General features: G+C 43.1%; 1 protein-coding gene across 11 annotated transcripts in view; it reads right to left on the minus strand.

The window, feature by feature from the left end:
- The window catches only part of LOC140218489 (uncharacterized), a 187,152-nt gene that overhangs the window by 58,110 nt on the left and 109,220 nt on the right, over positions 1–19,822 (minus strand). For all 11 annotated transcript variants that reach the window (XM_072288218.1, XM_072288214.1, XM_072288219.1 and 8 more), the window contains 3 exons: positions 18,895–18,934; positions 18,125–18,169; positions 3,848–4,140 (listed from right to left, as the gene is read on the minus strand). In XM_072288218.1, coding sequence (XP_072144319.1) covers positions 3,848–4,140; positions 18,125–18,169; positions 18,895–18,934 — 378 coding nt within the window. The remainder of the gene's footprint in view (positions 1–3,847; positions 4,141–18,124; positions 18,170–18,894; positions 18,935–19,822) is intronic.

Raw genomic sequence — 19,822 nt, forward strand, 5'->3', positions numbered from 1 at the left:
TCATTGGCTTTCAGCCTTCTTGTATAAGGATACTCTGGAAGACGCTGTTCCTTTAACTCGAATGTTGTCGGCGAGCCTGCCGCGACTGGCGCTTTCGCGCGGCAGCGCGAGCGCGCTTGGTTGCTGGAGAAACGGAAGGGCGCTTCCGAGACATCAGACAGACTCGGCTAGCGAGGAGCGTCTGCCGACGCCGTAATGAAACGCGAGGGTGGCTCCATCTACTGGACGCATGCGCAGTACGCGCGCCATTCCGATGACGCCACGAGCGCCCCCTAGCGGAGTGTGACATGTTCTGCGAACGGACTCTGCCGTGGCCGGGAACATGAGCCATTAAAGGCTTTCGCCTTAAAGGATGGCGGTGCTGTATAGTCCCGTAGAAGGGCCTCTGGGCTGGCTAATACTCGTGACGTAAATAAAAGAGATGGCGACGCTGCATGGTCTCGTAGAGGAGCATGTAGGCTGGCTAACATTCGGGAAGTGAACAAAAACATGGCGGCGCTGCATGGTCCTGTAGACTTATCTTGGCTGGCTAACATCCTTGAAGAGAACAAAACCGACGGCGGCGCGGCATGGTCTCATTGAGACAATCTGGGCTGGCTGAAGTTCGGGAAGGGAACAAAAAAGATGGCGACGCGGCATGGTCTCGTTGGCGGTATCTGGGCTGTTTAACATCCGTGAAGTGAAGAAAAAAGATGGCGGCGTTGCATGGTCCCGTAGAGGGACCTCTGGGCTGGCTAACACTCGGGAAGGAAACAAAAAAGATGGCGGAGCTGCATGGTCTCGTAGGCGGTATCTTGGATGTCTAAGATACGTGAAGTGAAAAAAAATAGACGGCGGCGATGCATGGTCCTGTAGAAAGGCATCAGGGCTGGCTAACATTCGTAGAGGGAACAAAAATGTTGGCGGCACTTCTTATAGAAATTTATTTTATTGAAATTAATGCAGTATATTTAATGAGACTGTCAAGTTATCCAGCAGCCTGCAGAACCTGGTTCTGTAGCTTTGTTCCTGTTAGCACAATAATGTATAGCTTGCATGTGTATATGTTTTGAATTAATGCATTTGTATCAATTATATGTTATGTATTGGCTTACCGTAGCAGAGAATCGCTTGCCCAATGCTTAACTGCAGTACAGCCTTCTTCATTGTGCTTTGAGATGTGGCGGGCTGTATTCCTGGCTTGTCTCGTGGTACTTCAGCTTTCGCATGACAAAAATGTTTAGTCGCCTTATTCGACCGCTGTGACGGATCTTCAAGAGCCGTGCACTTCTTTTACATCATTGCGCCCCCAAGCCAACACATAGCCTGGCCAAACTTACATTGGTAAAGATGTGTAATATGCAGCAGTCCTGCCGCACTTCTAGGGCACATCAGGAGGAACGTCCTTATTATTTTAATTTATAATCAATGAAGACGTCCTGTGGATACCATAAATCCATAACCAAATGTCCCACAAATATCCTTTGGACGATTGGTAACACAATGTCCCAGAAGCGTCTTGCATCTTGACGAAAATGTCGTTGCCCTTGCGCCATTAAAAACAATAAAATGTCGTTAGGACGTTATCGGTATGGTGCAATAAAATTAATCCGTATTTAAACATCTCTTATACGTCCGAATATGCCATTATGACGTTCGTTGGATCATTCTTCGACATCATTCTTGGAGGATCATTCTCGGACATCCAAGAATGGTCCACAGGCTTCTTAGATATGTCCTAGGGACGTTCCGATGTCCCGTTTCGGATCTCTGCTGGACATCTGTAGGAAGTTGATTGTCCAATGGGTAAGCCCTTTGTCCTCGTTGTCATACCACACCTTCGCCATGCCTTGCAGGTAGAAGAGCAAGTTAGCCAACATAATCGTCAGATTCCATTTGTTGTGGGCACTTACACGCTCATCCGTGGCGATCCAGTCTTCCATGTCGAAGTGTTCCGTGCCGCAGCACGTTCCTTCCATCGGGGTTGTAGGCGTCGATATGTGTGGGCCGCGCCATGTCAGGTGCTGTTTCGTCCGTGGTCAAACTGACGTCATTTTTTTGGACTTTCGTAAAGCGTTCGATCTTCTTTCACATAAAAGCCGATATTCAAGCTAAAATAGATTGGGCTCACCTAATCTATAAGAAATTGGATTTCCGCCTACTTAGGTGTGAAGACCACTGTGGAGCTCGTTTGTTTCTTGTTGGTACCCCGCACCTTTCACCACGTTGTTACGTTGAAGAAGTCACGTATAAAGATGTAGTTACAATATTTTCAAGAGAGACAACGATGCATAAACAAGATGGCTGACGAGAGTGATTCGACCTCTACACGTCAAATCGCCTTCTTCTGACTGGCGCCACTTTTGGTTGCGCCGTAATGATATAAAAGGTCCTTTTTTTTTTCATTAAGCACGCACGGCGCAGGTGCTTGCACCTGCTTTCACACTAGCAAAACTGCGTTACTTACACAATTTGTACATTTCCTTCTGATAAAAAAAATATCTCGCTTTCACTGGAAAGTCAAAGCACCGATTGCGATAGCAAATTATTAGAGATATATGAAGAAGGGATAGTAGTTTTACGTACCCGCCGTATAAACTTGTAAACATTCGCTTGCTGTCTAAACTAACAAGCATGATGTCACGCGCGCACAGACAAACATGAAAACATGAATTTCACTCTGTGACATCGGACACTCTCGGTCAAAACGCTGGCGTGAGGAAGAGCGGCAGCAGCAGCGAGCGAATTGCCCTTCGTGATGCTACTCGCTTGAACGCAAACTAAGCGGCGAGAACACCACGCACACGAAGCTAGCAGGACTCAGTACACTCTGTCCTTATCGCAATTCACTTTTGAAGATAGGGCCAGCGTGGCCGGGCCATAAGCAGCTGCCGTCGGTTTGGAACGCCCCCCCCCTTTCTCTTCCCAACGGTGCCTTGCGCGCTGCGGAAGACGGTGCGCTTCCTCCCCGCATTCGTCCCTTTCGTGCGCGAGATCGAGGCTGCATCGTCTGCTCACCCTCACACGCTTTCACTCACACCAACAGCATACGGCGCGCTGTCGCGATTCTATCGCACTTGGAAATTATACGGAACATCTCGGCGACGCCGACAACGCAGGCGGAAATGCGCCTGCGTCCAAGAGTTCGTCCAAGACTTCGCGAGCAACTTTATTTTTGCTCGTTCCTAGGATCCGTATCTCCAATTGCGTGGCTCCCACCCACATGACGTCACAGGCACGTAGAGTGCGCTTTCCTTATTCACAACATAAGTGCATGTTCGCTTGAGTGTGGATGTGACCCACGCCTTCCGGAGAAACTGATCTTGGCAAGGAGCAAAAACAATGTTGCTCGCGAAACCTGGGAAGCATTTAATTATTTAGAAGAAAGGTAAAAATTGTGTAAGTGATACACCAGTGAGTTTGATTATGAAATGACGTCATTTGGAAAATGATCTTTCGTTAGTGTGAATCGAGGTGCCAGCACATGCACCGTGCGCGTGCGTTATGAAAAACTAGCTTTTACATGCTTACTGTCTGCAAAGATAACCAGTTGGAAGTGAGCGCTCGTCCGGTCTATGTACTCCCGTCCCTGGTGATTGTGTTTCGGCGCTGAATTAATTATTGTTCGACACGCATCAACTCGCTCAATAGCAAGAACTACTAGCTATATGCGAGTGCGCCCTAGAGCAGCGAGAAACATAGTTTATTGAGAAGGGAGGTCCCGTAAACAAATCTCGATGACGCGCAAGCCAGATACGTGTTTGTTATGTGCAATTATTGTCGATTAAATCGTTCGCCCTACAATTCAGGAAATGCCCATAAAGTGGCATTCACATATACCAAACGCATGTGTGAACAATATGCTTACCAGCTAAACAGCGCTGTACCGGCTCCAGTTGACGCTCCCTCTGCCCCCGTTCCTTGTCCTCGGCGTGTTCCCGCTCCTCTTGCTCGTGTTTCTGGGCGTGCAGCTTGTATTCTTCGCGCATGCGCTGCAAAAACTCTTCGTGTTGACGTGATGCGGCCTCCCGCTCTGCTTGCAGCTGGTACATTTTGTCTCGATGCTCCTTGGCACGGCGCGACGCGCTTAAGGTGATGTCATGCATAGTGGCTTCGTGGACTTCCTGCCTCTTCGCCTGCTCCATGTCCAGAGTGGCGGCCCTGGAATCGAAATTCACTTCCAGCTGTAGTCTAAACACCGAAGAAAATCCTAGGGTTGCGCGAACAGTAGGCTTTGAGACAAAATCGAATGGGAAATTGAGGAGTGCCAGAATTGAATCGAATCGAATAGCAAATACATTTCTAATCGTCTTGAAATAATAAACAGCCGTTATCACCAATTATATAAAATTATCTTGACATACCAGTATGTTCACAACATTAGGAAGTTGTTACATTATTGAGCTTTGCGAAGCATCGTTTTATAAAAAGCCGCAGTTTCTCCCGAAAGGCGAAGCATCGATTGCGATAGCACTTAGTAGACGAAGGTTAGCAGTTTTATCGGCGGTATACACTAGTAAGTATTCGCTTGCTAACTAAATTAACAAGCATGGTGCCACGCGCGCACAAGCAAACATGAACACATCTCATTCGATGATCGCGGAAGCTGGCTTTCACAACGCTGGAGGCGCGGCAGCACGAAACGAGCGAATCGACTTCCGTGCTGCGTCTCGCTTCAATGCGAACCATACTCCGTTTCAGACATCAGGTGCAGCGCTGTGGAAGCCACGCAAGCAGTTCTGTCACGAAAATGTATCACTCCACGCGTTCCGTCCATGCTTCGCAGCGCGCGAGTGGCGCTGGCTCGGTTTCGCTGGTACGTGAGGCTCCCCGTGACTGAATACAATAAAAAAAAAAAAAACGAAAAGAACAAGAAAAATCAAGATGATCTCAAACAACGCATTAGCAGCCGTATATCAAAGTGTATTTGTTTCTAAGGAGTAAAACTTATTTTATTCAATACTGAGCCTATTGAAGAACAGTAGCGCACAATTGAGGTCAGAAATCATCGAACTACATGCAAGTGCGAACTGGATGTGCGAACGCGGCTGCGCCATACACAGCAGACGCTGGAGTAAAGCGCGGCCCTCCCCTCCCCACGGTGCCCTGCGCGCGACGGCAGACGGCGCGCTTCCTCCCTAGCTCGCGCGCGCGAGATTGAGCCGCCATCGTCGGCTCGCCCTCGTGCGCTTTCACACGTGCATACAGCATACGGCGTGCGGCGACATTATCACGCTTGGATTTTATATGGAAAATTACGGCGACGGTGACGACGACGGAAGAAATGCGCTTGGAGTGTCCATACAATCGCTATCGCGATAAAAGCACAAATGCAACATTAGAAGCAGATAAGTGCCTTTATTTCGCGTACTAAAGACTCATCGGTGAGTGCGAATGGTAGCGGCCGCAAAGGTCTTGTTCCGACGTAACGCGCTCCACTAGATGTAACTTCTGTTTCAGATTGACTACGGCCGCCGTGATGAAGTGTATAGTTCTTTTGTTTCATTTTTATGCTTGATCGCGCACAGTTGGTGACCTAAAGTATTCAAAATTATGCGCAATATAATCGTATTTACGAATACTGACTATTTGATTCGAACACCGAGTGGACGAGGGCAATATTCGATCTGTCATTCGGACGTTTCAAATATTCTGACACCCCTACAATATCCTTTTAGCCAAGTACCGGGTATTTCAGTGAACACTTGTAATTTTTTCTTATCTATCCTGTGGCAGATAGCAGAATTCCGATTCATCAGCTGGTCTATTCGAAGCGGCGGATATTACTTGCAAAATAAATTGAAAAAATAACGGACTAATTAACAACACATCCCTAATTATGCTTGACTAACTACCTTATGGCACATATTGCAATCCACCAATTCTAGGCGGGGAGTTCGCAAGGCGGATCCACTAGGAACGAACTCACAGGATGACACCACGTTCGCGATAATATTTCCCTAACGTTGTGTGGAAATGAATTGGCGCTACACTCACTTATATGCTTCAATGCATAAATTGAGTTTTGTTAAGAAAGTAAGTGGAACGACAGTGCATTCTTACCGCACGTTTCACGGAGCACGTCCCGTAAACGGTATCATCCAGATAATTATATTCAAGTGGATATGCCTTGCAGTCTCACCCGAGATTTTGTAAATTACAATATATGCCATAAGGTAATAGTTTAAAAATTAATGAGGGAATTTTTGTCATTTGCTCGATTATGCATAACAGATTTTTGTGCAAGTAGTGTCCACCTCTTTGAGTAGGCCAGCTCATGCACTAGAATTGTGCTATGTGCCACAGACAATTTTTGAAAATTTCGAAAGTGTGCGTTGAAACAACCTATATATCGCAAGTGAATACCGCCTAGGCCCATGTAATAGCCTCATCTTTCCTAGTGTGAACGGTGTTTATGAGCCTGCCAACGTGAAAGATTATGTGCGTTTCTTCGTGACGATTTTGTTTACACACGGCGCAACGTGATTTAAAAATTTACTTCAGCAAGAAAAATGTAGCCAAATTACGAAGTTGCCCATATTGCTCCCATTCTTAATGAGCTGCGATCTGAGATCAAACAAGATAAATTAAAGGATATGGCGAATAAAATGAAAAATGGTGCCGAAGTAGATTGAGCAGAAATAGGTGCACAGCATTGCAAAAAGAAACAATTTTTTCAGATACAAAAGGCCAAATTATTGCAGTTTAACGAAATTGCTCACAAAAATGGCCGACTAATGAAGAAAGTCGCAGTTTCATCCGAAAGGCGAAGCATCGCTTGTCATAACTAATTAGTGCACAGCTATACCAAGTGAGGATTGTAGTTTTATCGGCCGTGTAAACTTGTAAACATTCGTTTAATAAATAAATTAACAAGCGCGGTGTCACGCGCGCACACGTAAACATGAGCACATCTCGCTCGATGACCGCGGAAACTCGCTGTCAAAACGCTGGCGTGAGCGAATGCGGCCGCAGCAACGAACGAGGTGACGTTCGTGCTACAGAGCGCTACTTCCAACTAAATTTATCACGCAAGATGACCCGTGTATATGCATTCGTCATTCATAGCCACAGCGCATGCGTCAGAAAACATTATATGCGTGGAGAACTGACCAACACCATTGCCGATCGAGGCGAGGGCCGAGCCGCACACCCACGGATAGAAATCACTCCCGCATGGAAAGCAACACCGTTACAACAACATAAAACAAGAAGCAAAATAAGGCAACAATAAACAAATTGTAGCTCGAAAAGAAAGATTGTTAAAAAGGTAACAAAAATAACAATGCAAAATTGTATAAAAAGAAACTAGCGCCATGAAACGCTAAAACGCTTACCCGGGGAAGAAAAAGTAAAAAGAAAACATGGTAAAATGGTGAAACATAGTGTAAAAAATCTGAGGTATCAAAAGGCAGCGCATGTGTAAGAAAGAGCTCTAGAAGGAGGAACGAAAGGGACAAGAGAAAACGAAGCGAGTAATCAGAGAAAGTGGTGCAAGCCGTTCAACACACGACGCTGCATCAGCGCCCCTTCTGACACCCTCTCCAGGAAAGACCTCGATTATCTGCAACACTAAGTGATGCCGTACATCAGCTTCTCTGAGTACTCTATAGTCAGGGTTAGGCATAGGGAGCTGGTGTCGCTGTTGTCATCATCATCATCACCCTGTTTTATGTCCACTGCCGGACGAAGCCCTCTCCCTGCGACCTCTAATTACGCCTGTCCTGCGCCAACCGATCCCAACTAGCGCCCGCGAATTTCCTAATTTCATCGCCTCACCTAGTCTTCTGCCGTCCTCGACTGTGTTTCCCCTCTCTTGGTACTCATTCTGTAACCCTAATGGTCCAATGATTATTTAACCGGCGCATTACATGACCTACCCAGCTCCAGGTTCTTTTTTCTCGATGTCAATTAGAATATCGTCTATACCCGTTGCTCTCTGATCCAAACCGCTCTCTTTCTGTATCTTAACGTTATGCCTAGCAATCTTCCTTCCATCACTCTTCGCGTGGTCCTTAACTTTTTCTACAGCTTCTTTGTCAGTCTCCAAGTCTCTGCCCCATATGTCAGCACTGGTAGAATGCATTGATTGAACACCTTCCTTTTCAATGATGACGGTGAGCTTCCAGTCAGGAGCTGACAATGTCTGCCGTATGCGATCCAACCAATTTTTATTCTTCTTTGAATTTCCTTCTCATGATCAGCGTCCCCTGTGATTAATTGAGCTAGGTAAACGTACTCCTTCACACACTCTAGAGGATGACTGGCGATCTTGAACCGTTGTTCCCTTGCCCGGCTACCCATTATTATCTTCGTATTCTGCATATTAATCTTCAACCAACTCTTACACACTCTGTTAAGGTCCTCAATCACTTGTTGTAACTCGTCTGCATCGTTGTTGAATAGAATGGCATCGGTAAACCGAAGATTGCTGGGATATTGGCCGTCGACCCTTACTCCTAAGCCAACTCAGTTTAATAGCTTGGATACTTCTTCCAAGCACGCAGCGAATTGCATCGGAGAGACTGCGTCTCCTGTATGACCCCTTTCTTTATTGGTATCTTCCTGATTTCCTGAGAATTAAGGTAGCTTTAACCTCTGTAGAGATTTCGAAGGTATTTACGTAACCTTTCTGTAGTCCTTGATTAGGTAATGCCTCTATGACTGCTGGTATTTCCATTCAATCTAATGCATTTTGGTAATCTATGAAAGCCATACAGAGAGGCTTATTATACTCATAGGATTTCTCGATAACCTGATTAATGACATGGATGATACATCGTAGAGCATCCCTTCCTGAAGCCAGCCTATTCCCTTGGTTGACTAATGTCCAGAATTGCCCTTATTCTATTGGAGATTATTTTGGTAAATATTTTATATAATACTAGGAGTAAGCTTATGAGCCTATACTGTTTCAATTCTTTAACGTCTCCCTTTTTGTGGATTAGTATAATGCTGGCATTCTTCCAGTTTTTTGGGACCCTTGCAGTCGATAGACACTTCGTATAAAGAGCCGCAAGTTTTGCAAGAATTTTGTTTCCTCCATGTTTGATTAAATCGACTGTTATTGCATCTTCTCCTGCCTCTGCTCCTCGTTTCATGTCTCGCAAGGCCCTCCTGACATTATCGCTAGTTATAGGAGGAGTTTCTGTATCCTGTTCATTACTGTTTCTAATGGAGGTGTCCTGACTCTGGCTATTGTGCATGTCAGTATGGAATTATTCCGCTTCTTTAACTATATCTTCGAGATTGCTGATGATATTACCCTGCTTATCTTTCAGTGTATACATCTTGGTTTGTCCTATGACGAGGTTCTTTCTCACTGATTTCAGGCTGCATCCATTTTTGTGGCTTCTTCAGTCTTTCTCACGTTATATTTTGGAATATCACTTATTTTCGCCTTATTTGTCAGTTTTGGCACTTCCGCGAATTCTACCTTATCTCTTGAGTTGGACACTTTCATTCTTTGTCGTTTCTTTATTACGCCCTTTGTTACTTGGGAGAGCTTGCCTACTGGTTGCCTTGCTGCCTTGCCTCCCACTTGAATTGCTGCTTCTGAAGCCAACCTAGTTACAGTTTCATTCATTGCCTCTGTGTAATCTTGATTTCACTATTCGAAGGTTGCATATTTGTTTGCAAGTACCAGTCTGAATTTGTCTGCTTTTGTCTTTGCTGCCTCTAGGTTGGCCTGTTTCTTCTTGACCAATTTTACTCTTTCTCTCTTCAAATTGAGATGAATCCGAGCCCTCACTAACCTATGATCACTGCTACTTCCCTTTACCCTACTTAACAGTTCTATATCCTACACTATGCTGGGATCGGCAGAAAGAATGAAATCAATTTCATTTCTTTTTTCACCATTAAGGCTGTTCCAGGTCCAGTTCTTGTTGCTTTGTTTCCCGAAGAAGGTGTTCATTATTCGAAGCCTATTACTTTCGGCGGATTCTACAAGCATCTCTCCTCTGGCCTTTCCAGAATGAACGCCCTAGTTGCCAATTGCTTGTTCACCAGCCTGCATTTTCCTACTGTTGCATTGAAGTCGCCCATTACTACCGTATACTGAGTTTACACTTTTCTCATCGCTAATTGAACATTTTCATAAAACTGGTCTACTTAATCATCATCGTGGCTGGATGTTGGAGCGTAGGCTTGTACTACCTTTAATCTATACCTCTTATTAAGTTTGATTACGACTACAGCTATCCTCTCATTAACGCTCTAGAATTCGTCAATGTTGCCCACTATATCTTTATGGATTACGAATCCTACGCCGTATTGAATCTTATCTGGGAGACTTCTATAGCAGAGGACATGACCGTTATTCAGCAATGTGTAAGCCTCACCAGTTCTTCTAATCTCACTAAGGCCGATGATACCCCAAACAATGCCTCATACTTCCTCAAAGAATCCTGCTAAGCTATAGCCTCACTCGACAGAATTTGCCAGTTAAAGGTTGACAGTTTCCACTGGCGGCCTGTCCGGACCCAGAGAATCCTAGCACCCTCTGTGGTGTTACAGGTCAGGTGCTCCGCAGCTGCTGGGGACTGAGGGCCATGGGTTAATTGTAGGAATCTCTTGGGAGGAGGTTGTTGTATGGGCCAGTTTATACGAGTATACTGAAAAGCGCAGGACGATTTCACACACTGCTGTATAAGCCAATTACCGCAAACGAAGGACGGGGCTCGGCTCCGCGAAGAGGGAACGCAGGAGACACGCACGCATGGAAAGAAATGCGGCTTAGAACCTGCGCCGTAGAAGAGTCGCCAAATGTGCACGCTCGCTCGGAACAAAAGCGAAGGCGGTTCGAACTGAATGGGAAGCGTTCGGGGTTACGGGCGTGAAGACAGGTTGGGGTATGTTTGAAGCCACCGCTAACGCTAGACACCCCCGGGCTTCCCAGATGTGAGAATCTTGTGGCTTTGTCTGTGACAATATTTCGAGTCACAGGTATATATTGTACGCTAGTGGCTGGTGTTGATAACAAAATGTGCGAAGATGTGGAATCGCCCACTTGTCAGCCTTCCTTGTGTTTACTATAGGTTGACACTATTCTAAACATGCTAAACGTGCAATGAAATCTCTCACAAGTATGTGTGAACATTGCATCCCATATAATAAACGGTAAATATTAATATGTTTGACTCTAATACTATTAAACAATAACAAATAATTTGTACGCATTTCTCATCGTTGAGAACGGTTCCGTATTTGCGATATGACGTATAATTTTTTTTTGTAAGGTATGAGGTCTTTATATTAGTTTGGTAGTTGCAAACTACACTAAGGCACAGTAGTTAGGGTGCGAAGTAAACAATCGGTGATATATTTGTATTTTGGCGGATACCGGGAGCATGCAGCGCCAACTGGATACATTATCTGTCACAGAAGATAGCTCTCTGGAAAAATAGTGAACGCATGCCTCCCAATTTAAAGTAGATGTAAAATAGACTCCAAGAATTTTGTAGTTATATGTCAACAATTTCTATTTGTCGACCCTCAAAAGTTATAGTACTGTTGAATGTTGCTTTCATGTTCTTCGCGTTAAACATCTTCACCTTCGTCTTTGCTGGTTATTGGTTTTCCTTGGAGAACACGGATAACTTCAATAAAAAACTCGTTGTATTGGGAGCCTAATAGGTTTATATTATATCCGACCATCCGAACAATGCTGTCATCAGCATATATTATGAATTTCGCCTTACTTGTATGATATCATTAGTACAAACAACAAAGAAATGTGGTACGTCCCAGCACCTTCCCTTGTCGAACACCAAATTTATTGTGTAGGTCGGACGACGTTTGGGTAATTTAAACGTTTGCACTGTACTCCTTTACTGAAATAAGATTGAAACAAATTCAGGGAACCACCGCGTATTCCATGATGCTGCAATTTGTTGAATAACGTAGCATGGTCAAGAAAGTCAACCATCTTGCTAAAATCCGAAAAATATGCAAATAAACGTATATTGTTGTACATTTCTGATGATGGATTCCAATAAATACACTAAAGCTGTTTCGTTTGATCTTCCCCATCTGAAGCCGAACTCTGCATTCGTTAAAACGGAGAACATATCAAAAAAGCTTGTCTTGCAATTAAATAGAACTTTTTTCAGTCCCTTAGAAACGGCGGGCAGTACTGATATTGGTCTATAGTTACTCGTTACATAAGAACCACCGCCATTAACAATTGCTGAAACTCTGGCACATTTAATCCGTTCGGGAAAGCTTCCCGATTGCAGTACTAAATTAAATATGTGTGCTAGTAAATTAAAAGGAAAGACAAATGGTGCTTAATGAGCGCTATTTGGAGATTTTTGACGTCATGTGCTAGATTATTTTTCAAGCTAGTGAGGTAATTCTTGGGGTTGTGGATAGGGGTGTAATGAAGGTGATTGGAGCGCTAACGATGAGTTAACTGAAATGGTCTGCAAGCGATTTGCGGCAAAGTTTGAAAGCATTAGTGTATTATGGTGTTCGCGATCTTTATTTAGCCTTGTCGACCCATGACATTGTTCACTATTCCTCATGTTACGTCAGGATGCTATCGACCGACATCTAGAAATAAACATTGAAACGGAAGAAGACGAGGTCTACTGCTCTCGAAACACGACGCGGCGCTTTTGTTGGCAGACTTCCCAGCTAGTCAGGCCTTTTTCGTGTGTATCGTACCACACGCGAGGCGTGCCGTGGAAGTAGAAGACTACACTGGCAGGCAAGAATGTCGCGTCCAAGATATTTGTCATGCTCGCTAACGCGTTTATACCAGGTGAGCCAGTCTTCCGCGTCCGTGCCATTTCTGCCGGTGAAAATCTCTGGGCCACGAGGCTGCGATGGGACTAGATGTGACGTAGCATCACTTATTGTGGACGGGGCGGCGTTGCTTGAAGACGTCGCGATTGAACCGATGCGGCGACCACTACGGAAATTCAGCGCAGCGTCGTAGCGAGCACACCCCGCACCTCCACCAAATGTGACGGTGTAGGAGATATGCACCGGTGCTCAAATATGCGCGACAGCCCTGGCTCCGAACCTTAGTATCGGAAAAGAGTCAACCACGTCGTCTTCCGTTCTCGCGCTACTGGCACATACCATTCCGTAACAATACGCGTGTTTTGCTCGTCTGAGTTTGTATTTAGCTGGTTCAAAAAAATTGATATTTTTTCAAAGCTATGTCGGAACGTATTTGTAAAAAGAAGTGCTGTGGGGATTTTTACCTTTTATCATCCTCAAGTATTATTTAGCGGTCCATGGTTTTCTATCTTTGTTTGAAGGTTTTAAAAGTGGAAAATAGTCTTTATGGCAAATTCGCCTGTGCCTCGTTCGCATCTTCGTTTTCTAACCCAGATGACCAATCCTAACTCCTTATTTCGTGTTTAATAGATTCAAGACTATGTTGCGTAATTGGCTGAACCTTAAAAACATCTGTGTATGGTACTCATTACGGTACATCAACAAAACTGGGCAGTGATAACTGATGTCTGATGCAATTGTGCCAGAACTGCAGACTGTAGTGCCTATGCTAGTAACCTTAAGATCAAGGCCAGGCAATTAAGAACAAGTAATACGTGTTGGTGTGCCATGCAATTTTCAAAACACAATGATGAGTGTGTACTACAGAAATTTTGAGAGCTATTTCTCTCGAAACCATTAATAGTAAAGTGGCCACCGCATATCAGCCTGTAGTTATGCTTACGATCATAATATTTTTTTTCCTGCCACTGCTGCCGCTGCTGCCGCCAACTGCTTTTTTTCTGTTTTTTTCTATCCGAGTCTCTGTTTAATGCTCATAACATGCCGACGAATGCAGAACTACCGAAGAAAATTCAGGAGATGGAATTTAAGATTTATAACATGGCTAAAAGCACGCGTAAACTAGTCTTTGGTAACATCTTGCTAAGAATGAAGGAGTCTGGGATTGACGTTGTCGAGCTAAAAGAAGAAGTTGATGCCTTGATTACAAGTGCCGAGCACTTGAACGGACTTGTAAGAACTACGTAGCCAAAATACAACCCTAATTGCGGAGAACAAACAATTCAAATCTCAAAACCAGACATTGACTCGCAAGATGGAGGAGCTTGAACAGTACTCTCGGCTTGGCAATGTCGAGATCAAGGGCATTCCCTGCTCCCAAGGAGAGGACTGTATCGCAATAATGACAACTGTAGGAGACAAATTTGGCTATCCCGTATCGCCTAGCGATCGCGACATTGTTCATCGCGTACCCGCCAGAGCTAACGACAAGAAAAATGTCGTTGCTCGGGTCTCCCCCAGAACTAAGAAAGCTGATTTTTGAGCAAAGCGCATAAAGCCAAACTCTGTCTTAGTGACATTGGATTTTCTGGCTCATTTAATGATCCCGTCTTTGTAAACTAGCATCTAACCCCATCTAAGAAGAAGGCTCTCTTTTCCAAAGCCCTAACTTTGAAGAAAGAAAGGAACTGTATGTTCCTTTGGACGGACAATTGCCAAATCAGGGCTAGGAAAACCACTAACAGCAAAGTTCTCCGCATTCGAGACGAATCTGACCAAACCAAAATACACTAGAGCTCATTGTTTAACCAATTGACATAACAATTATGGCTTCCGTGCTGAAACCCCATCAAGTGAGTTCCTTTTTAAGCGGATTTCATTCCATCATTCATTGTAACGCGAGGAGTCTTCATAAGCACTTCGACGCAATCGATGATTTCCTCACATCGCAAACTAGTTGGTTTTCACTAATTGCCATTAATGAAACTTGGTTATCTGACGACGACAAAAAATTGTATTGTTTCCCGAACTATAAATCGGAATACTGCAATAGATTAACGAGCTCTCACGGTGGTGTGGCCATATTTGTTCCTCCTAATATTGCTTATCGAAGAAGACATGACCTATCCTTAACCATTACTAATTGCGAATCTGTTTGTATTGAATTCAGTACCTGCTTTCTTGCTCAGTACAACAAGGATTTCATATTTGGCTGCACTTACCGTTCTCATTCATCATCAGTTAATGATTTCTGTACCAACCTTGATCATATCTTACACACTATATCACTAGAAAATAAGGATGTTGTTATAATGGGTGATATAAATATAATTTACTCGATTAAACGTCACCCATATGTATTCACTACACTAGTGTGTTCCATAGCTACGGATATGAGTGTTTAATTGACGTCCCCACACTTGAAGTGTCTAACGGCACAGGTAGACTTATTGATCATGCTCTTTCTAACCTCCTTCATTCACCAGAGGCAAAAGTATTGCAAATCTACATCAGTGATCATTATCCCCTGCCCTTACGCTTCAACTCTAACGTACGACCTTGCCCACCTTCACATACTAAAGATGTTCTGGACAAAGTCAGCTTCACAACTGCTGTTGCTAATACAAATCGGTCTGAAATGAAATCACTAAACGACCCAAAGAAAGCCCTTCCCACATTTTTTTCACGTATTATATCATACTTACGACAGTTCACCTCCAAAAATAAATGTATAAAAAAACTGTAGCATTTTCTCACAATCCATGGATCTCGCAGCAATTATGAACAGCATTGCGTAAACGGGATAACCTATATAGGAAAACCAAAAGGCAACCGTTTAACGTGAACTTACGTGCCCGATATAAAAACTTCTGTAACTCTCTTACCTGTAAACTAAAATCAGCTAAACTATTGTATTTCCAGCAAAAAATTTTACAGTCGACTAACAACACTAAAAAAATGGTACATTGTCAACTCTTTCTTAAACAGGAACACACGACTAAACCAAGTATCCAGAATTTTAAATGATGGAGTCGAGCTCAATTCCCCTGCCAATATGGCTGAGGCTTTTAGTAGTCTTTTTTCTTTCCTAACAATTTACCTTCCCCTACACAGACCATCAGCATGAACCGTCTACCTCATTCATTCTTTTTATTTCCTATAACGCCAGAAGAAATAACTGCAGTTATAAATAATCTAAAAGTGACAAGCGCTGGAATTGATGAGGTTCACCCTGCTAACATAAATTAATTGTGCACTTAATTTCAGATATACTTTCATTTATTGTTAGTTACTTATTCAAGACTGGTTTATTTCCTTCTTAACTTAAGCGTGGCAAAATCATCCCAGTTTTTAAAAGAAGGCGATTGCTCATTATTAAATAATTACAGACCTATTTGCATTATACCATTCTTTAGGAAAGTTATTGAGAAACTAATTGAAATACGGCTAATGAAATATCTTTCTAAAGTTAACATTCTCTCTTCATGCCAGTTTGGTTTTCGCCACGGATATTCCATAGAGCTGGCACTAATTCATCTCACTGATCAACTAAAAAAAAATAATAGCCGAAGGATTTATCGCCGCCTCAGTTTTTATCGATCTAACGCAAGCATTTGATAGCATAAATCATAATGTCCTTTTTCTAAGCTCGAAGCAATTGGCATTTGTGGGCCTGCTCTCTCACTACTAAAAAGCTACTTATATAACAGATGTTCAAGTTGTTTCCATTTCCAACGATTATTCTCGATAGCGAATTACTAACATTGGTGTGTCCCAGGCATCTAACCTGGACCGCTTGTGTTTTTGGTTTATATTAATGATTTACCTAACTGTCTTTCTTCCACAAAATGCATGCTATACGCAGATGACACCACTATATTCACCTTTCATAAAGATATCTCATCTCTCGTTAAAAAGGTAAATGCTAATGTTATGGTAAATGGTAAATGCTAATGATATGGTAAATATCCTAATGTTGTGTAATGTTAACATGTTATCTATTAATGCAACTAAGATTAAATTTGTAGTATTCTCTTCTCATCAGCGAAACCTACCATCCATTACACCTATTACTTTCGGTTCTCACCGCCTTCCTCCAAGTTCGTGTTCATCTTTCCTTGGTATTCTACTTGATTGTAACTTGAAATATCACAATCATATTGCTCACATAAAAAAGAACATAGCTGATGGTATACGCATCTTAATCAAAACACGCCCTTACTTCAAACGTGCCACATTACTCTCACTTTACCACTCTTTTTTCCACTCTCACATTACTTGTCGCATAATATGTTGGGGTAACAACTATAATAATCATATTGCGTCTTTACAGACAGTTCAGAACCGAGCCATATGAATAATTACTTACAGTCTACGCTTTTCTAATGCCACTTCCCTACTACACGATATTAACATACTTGCCATATCTGGACTCACTAAATACAACCTAGGTATTATATTCTACAGATTTGTGAATAATGAGCTACGATATATCCCATTTTCTCTTTCTAACCTGATGATTCATATTACCACCAGATTTGCGTTGAATAACAATTTTCTTTTATCAAGAATCCGCACTAACTGTGGTAAACAGACTGTCGAATTCACTTCCCTATCAATATGGAACACCCTTCCTTTCATAATGAAAAACCCAAGATCTTTGCCGCATTTTAAAACAGAACTAAAACTGCATTTCTTATTCACAGACTAACGACAAGGATTACTGTAGTCGGTCATTGTTCGCTTTTTTTTTCTTTTTCTTGTCTCTCTTTTTTTCTTTTGTTGTTGTAAATAAACTGTTGGTATTTTGTTCCCGCACAATCTTGCTGCTACTATCAGATCTGCAAAACCTTGTTATTTTTTGTAATCAATCCTGTATGTAACCATTCTTTTCTTGTTGCTTGTATATTTCCTTATTATGTGCCGTTGTTGCTATTAGATGTTAACTACAATAACTGTTCTTGTAGAGGGGGTCCCGATACAGTCTCTGACTATGGGACCATCTTCTGCATACTAAATACTTGTAATGTGACCCAAGTTCTAATAATAAATTCTGATTGATAGAAAGGCTTTATTGAATTCCCAGAAATGCGTGAAAGGCTACTGTAAAAACTGAAATCATGCAAATTTGAACAATATTTACTAAGAAACTGATGGCCTAAACAAATACTCTACTTCCTACGGTCACTAAAATTTAGAGTTTCCTTTTAAATTTAACAAAGATGATCGAATTGGGTGCAGCCATCGAGCAGTGAGCTAAGCCTTCCTCTTGAGCTCATCGTCAGTCATAAATTCTTGGATAGTGGAGCGCAGGTAAGTCATGTGAGTGGCGTGAGCTCATGATAAGAACTGAAGTCAAACAGTCTCGACCGTCTAAAGATGCAGCACAACTCACGCTTCCATCTCTTGATTTCCCGCAGGCTCGCTGGTGTCGTGAAACCTTGAAATAAAAAAAAAGTAGACAATAAAGCATATACGGAGGATACAAGTAAAAATTTTTCATTTCACTTATTGCACGTGCCTTATAGGCCAAAGGACATTACACACACATTTGCATTACACACAGTTTGTTACTGAGGACGCAAAAGCTCCCTTATGGATATGAAGAATGAGCTGCACGCAGAGAGCTAACTATATCAAGCCAAGAAAAATAAATTGACGTTTTCGCCACGGAGCAATGAAACCGACGGCGAGGACTCACATAGTGCTCCTTGCCGGCAAGTGTTCTAAGAATGCGCGGGGGCGACACTGCGGGGCGTAGCTCGCGAGGATGAGCGCCCATTCGCCGCGGAAACTCGATGGCTGTGACGTTTCGCGCTCTTGTCTAATTCATCGACAAATAGAAGCACAGGTGTAATGATTCTGCCTCCATCCCATAGCCTCCTGTTTAGCTCAGATAGTTGGGCGACGCCCTGAACAGGAGATGGAGAGAGGTAACAACGACGTAAATATACAAGTAAATTAACTAATTAAGCGAGTGTTATTTATTTAACTATACGACTTTAAGCGACTATGTAAACATGAAAATGTCACAGCCGCTTGTGTTGTCATTTCACAACGGCACTCGTTCCATCATGTATAGAGAAGCCGGGCCATTAGTAGGAAATCCTACGGTAGATCGTCTGCCAAGGCATTGGGACGGACACCACGAGGTTTCGGCCTCACCTGGCACCATTGGTGACGATCTCATCTGGGAGTCCCGGAGCTGCAACGGGGAAGGAAAACAAAACACAATTAAACTGCCACCTCAGAACAAGAGACAATTATCTATGCGGCACCCTAGCAGCCGACTTGGGGAGACATTATAAAGGGGAATTGTATTAGTCAACTATACCTCAATGCCGGTAATGCCACTCAAGTTCGCCAAGCCGGAAAATACGGAAAAGCCACAAATATATACGCGTGCCGAAGGCGCACTGATCTTCTCGTACATAGACTGTTTTCTCGTTTTCTGGCGCTTCGCTTGTAGTATGCAGCACTCGTATACTTTTTATGATATAAAAAGCTGATACGAAGTAGGTGAATTTATATATTATTGCTGTGTTTCTACACATTTCACAGTTAAAGGTGTAACTGTTGATGAACTTGTAGGATGACTACGTTGTACCGATATACAAGTGTTACCGGAGTATTTAAATTTTATATTTGTCCTCTATTTGGTTATATTTGCCCTGACCAATCTTGATGTAGTTTTGTTTCTTTTTGATGACATTATATCCTGCCCTTGATGTGTGTCCTATTTTAGTCAGGATTAAAACACTGGTATAACGCAGCAGGGACGTTCTCATTGCCAGGTTAGTTCTTCCACACTGAATTCTCTACTGTACAGGGTCAAATGCACAGCGCAAAAGGCGGAAGAAGGAAGAGACACGCTCAAAAAGAGCGTTCTTTCCTCTCGTGTCTCTTTCTTTTTTCCCTCGTCCCTTGAGGTGTGCATTTCGCGCAGTACATCACAGAATTCCGCAGGGAAGTTACGACTAAGCGCCGTAAATGCACATACACGTGTTGTAAGGGCGTACCTTCAAGACGTTGTCAACTTAGAGTGATAGAGGTTTGGCAGATCTCTTGAATTAGCATTTGTTAATAATGCTTC

This window comes from Dermacentor andersoni, chromosome 5 (assembly GCF_023375885.2).
Source record: "Dermacentor andersoni chromosome 5, qqDerAnde1_hic_scaffold, whole genome shotgun sequence".
Classification (NCBI taxonomy): Eukaryota; Metazoa; Arthropoda; class Arachnida; order Ixodida; family Ixodidae; genus Dermacentor; species Dermacentor andersoni.